The sequence below is a fragment of the Lissotriton vulgaris genome, chromosome 3_2, assembly GCF_964263255.1.
Source record: "Lissotriton vulgaris chromosome 3_2, aLisVul1.2, whole genome shotgun sequence".
Classification (NCBI taxonomy): Eukaryota; Metazoa; Chordata; class Amphibia; order Caudata; family Salamandridae; genus Lissotriton; species Lissotriton vulgaris.
This window is the reverse complement of record NC_141690.1, coordinates 280,436,507-280,448,608: the sequence shown is the minus strand read 5'-3', so window position 1 is coordinate 280,448,608 and position 12,102 is coordinate 280,436,507. Positions and strand designations below refer to the sequence as shown.

At 48.8% G+C, this 12,102-nt stretch overlaps 1 protein-coding gene across 9 annotated transcripts in view; it reads right to left on the bottom strand.

Annotated features, from left to right (window-relative positions):
* The window catches only part of RTKN (rhotekin), a 570,155-nt gene that overhangs the window by 119,100 nt on the left and 438,953 nt on the right, over positions 1 to 12,102 (bottom strand). For all 9 annotated transcript variants that reach the window (XM_086964364.1, XM_086964365.1, XM_086964369.1 and 6 more), the window contains exons 2-3: positions 8,605 to 8,804; positions 2,854 to 2,915 (exon numbers count right to left, since the gene is read on the bottom strand). In XM_086964364.1, coding sequence (XP_086820490.1) covers positions 2,854 to 2,915; positions 8,605 to 8,804 — 262 coding nt within the window. The remainder of the gene's footprint in view (positions 1 to 2,853; positions 2,916 to 8,604; positions 8,805 to 12,102) is intronic.

Here is a 12,102-nt window from a genome sequence, read left to right as displayed (position 1 = left end):
TCTTACCTCGGACCCTCGCCCACTGGGGGCAGTCAATGCACGTTTATCTACAGAGGGGTGTGTGTACATGTGACAGTCTGCCCAGAGTCTTAGGGCCTCATTTATGAGCCCTTGCGTCACTTTTACGCCGCTGGTGCGTCACTTTTTGTGACGCACCAGTGGCATAAAATATGCGCCTTGTTGCGACATATTTACAAAGTGACGCATCTAGGTAAATGCGTCACTTTGTAAACGCCTGCGCCACATTATACCTGCGCCAGGTATAATGTATGCAAGGGGGGCGTATTGACGCAAGAAAGGGTCGTAGAAGTGACGCAGTGAAATCTATGAGATTTCACTGCGTCACTTCTAGGACGCCGTTACGTCAAAATCTTGTGCCTGCCTCACAGCAGGCGTAAGACTGACGCAGGCCCTTTCACATGTACTGCACAACAAAAGTGCACATCACAATAACATGTAACAGCATAATTGCATAGCATAACTTCACAACAACATAACACAAAAATGCAACATGACTCCAGCACTACATAAAATGGTAAGACAAACGACATAAAGCAATAAAAATAACACAACAAACGGAACAGCATAAAATGACTATACAGCAAAATATCACAACACCCTTCTACTGCAAAACAAGCACAACGCAGCAATACAACACAAACCCAACCTGTAACAACATCCCAGCATTACACAAAAAAGGACACAATAAAAACTGAACAGAAAAACAACAGCAGCCTCCACCCACCACCACCCCTCACACCACCTGCTGACGTGCATGGAGTGTGCACTTACCGCTCCACACAGACTCCAGGGGTGAGGAGATTGTAGACTGTGGGCTTCATACATGAAGTGAGTGCTGCACGGTTCGGGTACAGAGTGTAGAGCTGTGGAGTGCCCACAAGGCCCGGGACCCGTGGCCCCAGGCTTACAAAGAGTGTGACGTCAATCGGGGCCCAATACGTTGACTATGAGCCTGGGCTGCAGTCACATACACACTTTTATTGTACATTGTACATGGATCCTAATAAAATGGCACCAACTTTCCTTAGAGACAACTCTTGCTGACTCGTGTGACATAGACATAGAGAAGGGACTTCGAGACACCACTTGGCTGTTGTTTCCCTCGGATGCAGGGGTCTTAGCTGAGAGCAGCTTTCTTTTATATTCATTGGCGGTCTTGGGGGTTCAGGAACTGGGTATTTGATAGGCCCTTACCACCCACTCAGGGGTGAGACAACCTAATCCAAGGGTGACAGTGACACCAAGGGTAACAGTGACACCACCCCGTCCAGGGATGAGACAACCCACTCCAGGATGAGACAACATACTCCATGAGTGACACCACCCCCTCCAGGGATGAGACAACCCACTCCAGGGATGAGACAACATACTCCATGAGTGACACCACCCCCTCCAGGGATGAGACAACCCACTCCAGGGATGAGACAACATACTCCATGAGTGACACCACCCCCTCCAGGGATGAGACAACCCACTCCAGGGATGAGACAACATACTCCATGAGTGACACCACCCCCTCCAGGGATGAGATAACCCACTCAGGGGTGAGACAACCTAATCCAAGGGTGACAGTGACACCACCCCCTCCAGGGATGAGACAACCCACTCCAGGGATGAGACACCATACTCCATGAGTGACACCACCCCCTCCAGGGATGAGACAACCCACTCCATGAGTGATACCACCCACTCAGGGGTGAGACAACCTACTCCAGAGCAAGACAACTCACTTTAGGGGTGAGACAACATACTCCAAGGCTGAGACAAACCACTCCAGGGGTGACACCACCCACTCTAGGGGCGGGACAACTTACTCCAGGGGTGAGGCCACCCACTCCATGTGTGTGACAACCTACTCAGGGGCGAGACAACCTAATCCAAGGGTGACAGTGACACCACCCCCTCCAGGAATGAGACAACATACTCCATGAGTGACACCACCCACTCCAGGGGAGAGACAACCCACTCAGGGGTGAGACAACCTAATCCAAGGGTGACAGTGACACCACCCCCTCCAGGGATGAGACAACCTTTTCCAGGGGGGAGACAACCTACTCCATGAGTGACACCACCCACTCCAGGGGAGAGACAACCTACTCCAGAGCAAGACAACTCACTTTAGGGGTGAGACAACATACTCCAAGGCCGAGACAAACCACTCCAGGGGTGACACCACCCACTCTAGGGGCGGGACAACTTACTCCAGGGGTGAGGCCACCCACTCCATGTGTGTGACAACCTACTCAGGGGCGAGACAACCTACACAGAGGGATGAGACAACCCAGTCTAGGGGTGAGACCCCCTACACAGAGGGATGAGACAACCCACTCCATGTGTGTGACAACCTACTCAGGGGCGAGACAACCTACCCCAGTAAGGGGATCCTGTACTCCAGTGGCGAGATACCTAACTTTAGAGGTGAGACAACCTACTCCAAGAGTGAGACCCACACCCAGGCGTGAGACACCCTACTCATAGGGGGGACAGAGCCAACTCCAGGGATCAAACACCCTACTTCAGGAGTGAGAAAACTCACTCCATTTTAGGGATGCCCGACTCCAGAGGTGAAACACCCTACTCCAGCTCGAGACACCCAACTTATAGAGGTGAGACACCTTACTCATAGGAGTGAGACAACCCACTCCAGGGGTGAGACAACCTACTCAGGGGCAAACAACCTACCCCAGGAAGGGGATCATGTGCTCCAGTGGCGAGACAACATATTCCGCTAATATCACAACCCAGCCCAAGCCAGGAATAGACAACATACTCCGGTAAAGAGACCATGCGCCCCACCAGTGGCAAGACAGCCCTTCAATGAGACGGACGTACCTGAGATGGAGACGCGTCCCTTGCACGGCAGTCGGTCATCCATGGGGCCGGCATCAGACGGGCTGCGGACAGAGAACACAGGCACGGTACATACATTTCACAGGCAGAGTGTGTAGTGCTTAGAAACCACATGAGAGCTCGGCATGACCTGTATATACCTGTCACAGGCAGAGAGTATAGCGCTTAAATACCACAGGAGAGCTTGACATGACCCTTGACACCCAGTAATGGTACTCACATGTGACAGGCAGAGAGTGTAGTGCTTAGAAACCACATGTGAGCTCGGCATGACCCATATATACATGTCACAGGCAGAGCGTGCAGTGCTTAGAAACCACATGAGAGCTCGGCATGACCCGTATAGACATGTCACAGGCAGAGAGTATAGCGCTTAGATATCACAGGAGAGCTTGACATAACCCGTGAGACCCACTGATGGTACACACATGTGACAGGCAGAGAGTGTAGTACTTGGAAACCACGAGTGCTTGGCATGACCCATGAGACCCAGTAATGGTACACACATGTGACAGGCAGAGAGTGTAGTACTTAGAAACCACATGAGAGCTTGGCATGACCCATGAGACCCAGTAATGGTACACACATGTGACAGGCAGAAAGTGTAGTGCTTAGAAACCACATGAGAGCTTGGCATGACCCGTATATACATGTGACAGGCGAGATTATAGCGCTTAGAAACCACAGGAGAGCTTAACATGACCCCTGAGACACAGTAATGGTAAACAGATGTGACAGGCAGAGATTGTAGTGCTTAGAAACCACATGAGAGCTTGGCATGACCCGTATATACATGTCACAGGCAGAGAGTATAGCGCTTAGATACCACATGAGAGCTTGGCATGACCCGTATATACATGTCACAGGCAGAGAGTATAGCGCTTAGATACCACAGGAGAGCTTGACATGACCCATGAGACCCAATAATGGTACACACATGTGACAGACAGAAAGTGCAGTGCTCAGAAACCACATGAGAGCTTCACATGACCCATGAGACCCAGTAATGGCACACACATGTGACAGGCAGAGCGAGTAGTGCTTAGAAACCACATGAGAGCTCGGCATGACCAGTATAAACATGTCACAGGCAGAGAGTATAGCGCTTAGATATCACAGGAGAGCTTGGCATGACCCTTGGGACCCACTAATGGTACACACATGTGACAGGCAGAGAGTGTAGTACTTATAAACCACGAGAGCTTGGCATGACACATGAGACCCAGTAATGGTACACACATGTGACAGGCAGAGAGTGTAGTACTTAGAACCACATGAGAGCTTGCCATGACCTATGAGACCCAGTAATGGTACACACATGTGACAGGCAGAGAGTGTAGTGCTTAAAAACCACATGAGAGCTTGGCATGACCCGTATATACATGTGACAGGCAGAAATTATAGCGCTTAGAAACCACAGGAGAGCTTAACATGACCCCTGAGACAAAGTAATGGTAAACAGATGTGACAGGCAGAGAGTGTAGTGCTTAGAAACCACATGAGAGCTTCACATGACCCATGAGACCCAGTAATGGTACACACATGTGACAGGCAGAGAGTGTAGAGCTTAGAAACCACATGAGAGCTTCACATGACCCATGAGACCCAGTAATGGTACACACATGTGACAGGAAGAGAGTGTAGTGCTTAGTAACCACATGAGAGCTTGACATGACCCATGAGACCCAGAAATGGTACACACGGGACAGGCAGAGAGTGTAGTGCTTAGAAACCACATGAGAGCTTGGCATGACCCGTATATACATGTCACAGGCAGAGAGTATAGCGCTTAGACACCACGTGGGAGCTTGACATGACCCGTGAGACACAGTGATGGTACACACGTGACAGGCAGAGGTGTAGTACTTAGAAACAACATGAGAGCTTGGCATGACCCATGAGACCCAGTAATGGTAAACACAGATGTGACAGGCAGAGAGTGTAGTGCTTAGACAGTACAGAAGACCTTGGCACTACCTGTGAGACACATCACTCTTCAGCGCCTCCTGCCTCTTCACGAGGCCTCAGGGAGCACTCACCCCGTCATCGCCCATTGGAGGGGGTACAGAGGCCTGTTCTCCTGTACAACCTCCTGGGGTTCCCTCTGTACTGGAAGAGAGCGGGGGACTGCTAGGGTCGGAAGCCCCCTCCAGCCCACCCTTCGAACCCATGACACGTTGCCCAGAAGAGTTCCGCCCTCCCTCTCTTTCTCCTCCCCCCATTACAAATGATCTCGATCCATTCCCTTTGGTGTGGTTCTGCTTTATTCATCTATTCACACATCCTGCTGGAGCTTCACAGGCGGTGTGTCCCCATCTCACGCACACCTGTCCGTGCGTCCTTCTCTCATCCCTCTGGCCCCGCCCCCAAAGCATATACTCTCTTGTTTATTCTCAATATTTCTACTTCACTCGAATTCGTAATTCTGTCTGCCTCTCACTACACCCCCCTCCACCCAGACCCGAAACCCCCCTCCTGGTCCTCTCTGCCATTCTTCTCTGGTCCCTCCCTCTTTCACCTTTTTCACCCTCTTTCTCCTCACCGCCCCTCCCGTGGCCCCTCCATTCTCTATCTCTCTCTCTCTCTCTCTCCACCCTATCTCTTCCTCTCAGTCTCTCTGTCTCTCTCTCTCTCTCTCTCTCTCTCTCTCTCTCTCTCTCTCTCTCTCATTCTTCAGTGGTCCCTCCCTTGTTACTCTTTCTCCCTGTCTCTCTCTCTCTCCACTCTATCTCTTCTTCTCTGTTTCTCTCATGCTTCCGTGGTCCCTCCCTTGTCACTCTCTCTCTCCCATAGTGTCGCTCTCTTTCTCTCTCTCATCCTTCGTGGTCCCTCCCGTGTCTCTCTCTCTCTCTCCACTCTATCTCTTCCTCTCTGTCTCTCTCTCTCCCTCCCTCTCTCATTCTTCAGTGGTCCCTCCCTTGTTACTCTTTCTCCCTGTCTCTCTCTCTCCCCCTGTCTCTCTCTCTCTCTCTCTCTCCCTCTTTCTCACTCTCTCCACTCTATCTCTTCTTCTCCGTTTCTCTCATGCTTCTGTGGTCCCTCCCTTGTCACTCTCTCTCTCTCCCATAGTGTCGCTCTCTCGCTCTCTCTCATTCTTCGTGGTCCCTCCCTTGCCTCTCTCTCTCTCTCTCTCTCTCTCTCTCTCTCTCTCTCTCTCTCTCTCTCTCTCTCTCTCTCTCTCTACTCTATCTCTCCCTCTCTGTCTCTCTCTCTCTGTCGCTCCCTCTTCCGTGGTCCCTCTTTTGTTTCTTCCTCTTTCTTACCTTCTGTTCTTGCTCTCTTTCGTCCACTCTTTCCCAGTGTCCCGATTGTTTCTCTGTGTCTCTCTTTCTTCTCTTAGTTTCCTTCCTTGGTCTTTCTTGCCGCTAAGTGTTTGACTCTGCTCCCCTCGGTTCCACCCTCTCTGTGTGTGTCCCTCCCCCCCCCCACACTCCTTCCTCGCACCCCCTCTTTCCATCTCTCTCCTCCTCGCTTCTCTCCTCTACCCCTGCCCCTCTCTGCCTTTCCTCTCTCTCCTGTCCCATTGCCCCCCCCCGCTCTGATTCCAGTCCCCCCCCCCGCTCTGTCCCCCATCTTTCCTCTTCTTATCTTTCCTCCTAATGGAAATCGATAAAAAGCGAATTATTGATATAAATTGAAGCTCCTGGTCCCACCGGTTTATGCTTCTTAAACACATTTCTCCTTCCTGCCCTGGTGGGTGCACATTGAGGGGTCGGGGGTCTCGCCCTGCTGATCCCACCCATGCCAGGAGGGGCAAAAGGCGGTCGGTTGGGGGCACCTGGTGGGTGGTCCTGCCCCCTCTACTCCAGTCCTGCTGAGGATGGACACATTTTCTACCAGACATACCCCTCCTTTCATTGCTCACACCTTAGATTTCAGCCTCTGTGGGCAGTAAGCATCTCCCATGCAGCGCCCAGAAGCCCTACTGGCTGAACGACCACAGCTATGTTATGGTAAAGGATTCTTACTTTCATTCCTTCTTTAGCCAAAGCGTTTTAGGTCGAGCATTCAAGACCTCTTGTATATACTTTAGTATATACTTATATCTGTATGTACTTTGTGGGCTCTGGAGATCTGTCCTAGGACTTGTCTGCTTCCGCATAGGGACTTTTTTTTCTGTTCACCTGCCTCTATTTAACTGTCTTAATAGAAAACGACCAGTAGAGGTCAGTAGAATACCAGAATTGCATTCTGCTGAGGGACTTTCTATTTTTATTTTTCTGGCAACTGCCTCTATTTACATTTCTTGATAGAAACCGACCAGCAGAGGTTAGTAAAATACCAGGATCCCTTTCTCATTCTCTAGATTCCTGTTCATAGAAATTGTATCTTCCACGAGCACCCGTAAACGATAATATTGTTTTCAAATCTTGTATTTTCAGTGATACGACCACCGAAGGCCCTGATTTTATATTAAAAAGAGCGCTTTGGGCTATACCATTTCCCACCGAAAGGCAATGTTTCTCTCCATGTCTCTCTTTCCATACCTCCTGTGTCACACACAGTTTGATGCTTACTTTCCCTCTATGTAAAGAACAGTAGATGTATCAGAACCCAGGCTAACGTTCTGCATAGCTAAATACATATGAGGTCCCAAAGGTGAGCCCGATTGCATTGCAAATGCTTGTGTTTTTAATTTACAATTTCCTATTCCACTGGCGTCTATGTTCTGTGCTCTCTCTTGTTATTAATTCCTAAATTTACTTTATTTACATTTCCTCTCTAGTTATTTCTCTTTTTCCCTTTTCTTTGTTCTGTTTATTGCTTTTATTTCTTGAGGTAATCATTTCTTCATTGCCTTTCAGTTCCCCCATTTCTATCCCTTTTAATTCCCACATTGATATTATTCATATCAGGCTCCTCCTAAGTCTCAGTTTTGTCCTTGTAGCTTCCTATTTTTTTACCATTTTTCTATTTCGTTTTAGTATCTCCTCTAATAGTTTTCTTCATTTGCTCCTCACCTTTAAATGTATTTTCTCTTAATTCTGTTATTTTTTTCGATTAATATTTCTTGTTTTCTCTACTTCACCATTTCCCCTTTTCTCCCTTTAGTCCTCTTTTGCCCTGTTCCTGGCCACAGTCCCTCCATAGTTCTTCTTTCATTTCTTTTTCTTCTCTTTATCCTATCCTGTGGCGTGTATCTCTTTTCTACTCACTGCTAACCCCTCCAGCTCCTCCTCGTCCATCTTGAACCCCCCTGGCTCTCACCGGATGATCACCACGTCTTCCTCCTATGGCAGTGGCCTTCAAACCTTTTATTGCTGTGCCTCCAGAACCCTCTGCCGCCCAGTGGGAAAAATAAAATCATCGGGCCCCCTCAGAATTTTTCACAATTATCTCTTAAATTAGCAATGTTTAAATATGTCTAGACTTATTTAAATATTGCAGTTAAGTTCTGTTTCCGTTTTAAAAAGACAATCAAATGCATGGTTGCCAAACATACTCTGCTGGCCTAACTAAGGTGTTAAAGTATCCACAGTGTGATTATTAGAAATGGGGGGTGGGGTTTTGAAGAATATTTGGAGCCCCTCCCCTTTTGACACCTTCTCAAACCAGGATATAAACGACAAAAGATGTTACTGATGGCCCGTCATGGAGCGGTCGACTGCTGCTGTTATCAGCATAACGCTTCTCTGGCCAGAGCCTGGCGACCCCGCTGGGATCCCTTGAGGCCCTCCAGTTTGAAGACCCCTGCCCTAGGGCGCCACCGCCTCCCACCAGCGCCTCACTTACCGCCTCGACATGCGCTGCATGACTTGCGCCTCCTTGAGCCGCTGCAGCTCCGACATGTACGCCATGATGCGGCCGTTGCAGACCAGGAGGCTCTTGGAGGCCTCCAGCGCCTGCTCCCTCTGGCTGCAGGCGGCCAGGAGCTTGCAGGCGCCCTCCCGCATGCGCACCTCATGGTCGATCTTCTTCTGGATGTCGGTGTCCTGGGATGGAAAGAAAGAGGACTTCATGAGGAACCAATGAGGTGGCTGGGGGAAGGTCATGTGAGGAGAAGACATTGCTGTTCACTTTAGACTTTAGACTTACAAACTTAAGCATTGGGAACAGGGGGGGTGTGCAGCAGCCACAGGAGCCAACCACCTACCCATGGTAGATACACCTGTGGCCGCCATCCTCAGCCAATGAGAAGCGAGGCAGGTGGGAGGGACGGATGTGGAGACACCGTGGGTGATGACACCGCCCTACAGAGGAGCCAACAGACAACGAGACACAGCAGGAAACGCAACTGAGGACAACCCTGGAGCCTCAGCAAACCGACTCAAAGAGACAGCAGCTGGTCACACATGGGAGCAGAGACGACTGCGCTGTCTAAAGTACAAAGAGTGTCAGTCAGACACCACACGCGGCAGCTGACGTCATCTACAACTTCCAGCATGGGAACACGGAAGAACAAGCATCTCCAGAGCCATCCGGGCTGAACGCTGCAAGCCTACCATTTTAATATTTATTTAATACGATATACAAGAGGTGTCAGAATTTCAAAGTAATAGAAAGTAGAAATTTTGACATTAAACCATGTTTGTAAAAATAAATAAATAATGATTAAACCATGTTTGTAAAAATAAATAAATAATGATTATACCATGTTTGCAAAAATAAATAAATAATGACCCATCTGAAAAATAAATTAAAAACATAAGGCGCCTGCAGAACTGGAAGAAAAGGTTGGCCTACACGCCCTGACACTGAAGTGGCTACTTTTTAAAGCAGATGCGCACCGGTGCACAAGCAGGAAGCTGTCACTCACAATGAGGGCGACCAATGGCTGACTCGGACTCACTGCCCTGTACCCTATGCTGGGGTAGGCGGGACCCAAATGTAAATGACACACCAACAAACCAATGGATAAAGAGTGGGTCCAAAAAAGCCCCGCTATTTACATTTATAAATATTTATGGAAGGATTTGGACTATATATGATTTTTCTAGAAAGCACGAGGCTGGTAAACAGCTAAAGCCGTCTCTAAGCCAGACCCAAAAAAATACCCCAAAAAACGTAAATCAATGCTATGTGCAGACTCGCCCCTCCACGCTTGTGCAAAGCGGAGGGGCTGAGGCGCTCTCTTCCCACCACCTAACCTCAGGCTAACACCCCTCACCCACCTACAGCTGGCCTCCCGTGAGAGCCCTACTTTACTGTCCATCAGTTTAGAGCCAAGACCTCCAATCTCAGGGCCCGCTTCACAGAACTAACTTAAGACAAAATCCTAAACTTATTACTTTTGGTATTCACAGAAGTTAGGATTTTGTCTTAAATTTGTCTTAAAACAGACTTAAGTTAGGATTTTGTCTTAAGTTTGTCTTAAAACAAACTTAAGACAAAATCCTAACTTCTGTGAATACCAAAAGTAGTAAGTTTAGGATTTTGTCTTAAATTAGTTCTGTGAATCGGGCCCTCAACCTGCCAGTACACAGAGAGTGCACCAGAAAAGGCCTTATAGCGCCTAGCACCACCACCGCCGACCTTTTCCTAGGGAGACACAACTGCCCTAGCACTCCACATTTCACTTTTTAACATCATTGTTCCTTAATTATTTCACAAGTGCATTTAAAATTATTTTTAACAATAATTTCCTCATCTAAGGCAGCATCACATTGCCGGAGACCTTGTCGGTGAAAAGGAGACATCCCTCAAAGATGGTGAACCATCACAGACGTTTCTGCTGCGCTTGTGGTAGATCAGTGCTCTGAGATCAGTGCTCTGTACAACCCAGGTCCAGGTCCAAGCTACAGCCCATCAGGAAGGTGTCAAAGACCCCTTCAGGAGAGAGGTACCCGAGGGGTGGTGCATGGGAGTCGACGTCAAACATCACCCCCCACCCTCCCCGAGCAGAGCTGGCCACACTCTACTCTCTATAAGCTGAACCAGAGATATTCAAGGTGACGTCATCTCATCTCTGACCCGTCAACCTGAATTTAATTGGATTTCTAACACCCAAGGAGCCAGTTCAGATTACCAGCACGAATTAGAAATCCACTTGGACTGCGACTCACACACAACCCACTGAGCTGCACTGTGCTGGGGATGTTTTCTGGTCACAATGAGTCCCACTCGATGAGCTCAGGGTGACAGTGGACTCCAAACCCTCAATATAACACGCTCAAAATAGCACCAAGAAGCAGGGGCTATACTTTCAAATGTTTATTTCTAAAACCACACTCTAGGTCAAAAATATGAATGGAAACCACACAGAATACAAAAATAAACTCAGCGTTGCCTGATATGGCCTAGCATGGTAAGCCACTTCCTAGCATGCTAACACCCTATCACTACTTCTAAGCGCTACGCTAAAATTGAGGAAAAACACACAGAAGCTAGCCAATAAATCACGCTTCTTAAAATGGATGGCACAGCATACCTTCTCCCAAGAAACATGGCTATAGAGCCATTCCTTGTCACAGCTCTTGCCTGGGAATGATAAGCGGTGCAAGTATGACGGTCCTTCCCCTGACCATTAAATCCAGCAGCTCCCTCCTCCATTTCAGGAAGCAGCTCAAAACCCTCCTCTTCCCCCCACCCTGCTAACTCCTGTAAACTCCCAGCCTGCCTCTTACCTCTGTTCCATAGCGCCAGGAAACCCATGGTGTCAGCGCGCTTTACAAATTTCATTTAATAATAATAATAATAATGGTCGTTTCCTTGCACCGCTCCCGGAGCAGTCTCTGGCGGAGACTGGTTGTTTCTTCAAACTGGTCTGACCTCTACAATGATAGACTTAGCGTGAAGCCCCTCTAACTTATGGTCATATACCTGGGTTATTATTAGAGGTGGACGATAAATTCTGCTCCGCTGGTGGAGTTCACTCCATATTATGCTTGTAATGGGGAGTTCCAGCAAAACTCCAACAACCGCCGCAGGGCAGATTTTTTTTCTCAGACGCGTTTTACCAACAGTAAATTGGCAAGCGCGAGTGAGAATGTGCGTCCCCTAACGTGATTTTCGGGGCACTAGAATGGCACCCAGTGACATTTTCTGAATGCAGGCGGCGCGGGCAGCCATGATCATCCGCGGTGGGAAAGCTGCCGCTCAAGTACAAAATCTACTCAAGGGCAGCGGAGAGGCAGCGCCCTCTGGCGTGCCGCGTGGTACCATTCACACTGATTTTACAGCACGGGACAAGCTCCTAATAATCAACGTGAGCAGCACAACACACAGATTCTGTCGGCTTGCGGAACTTCGTGGCATCTTGCAGAGTTTTCATGAAACTCCACGGAATCCTGC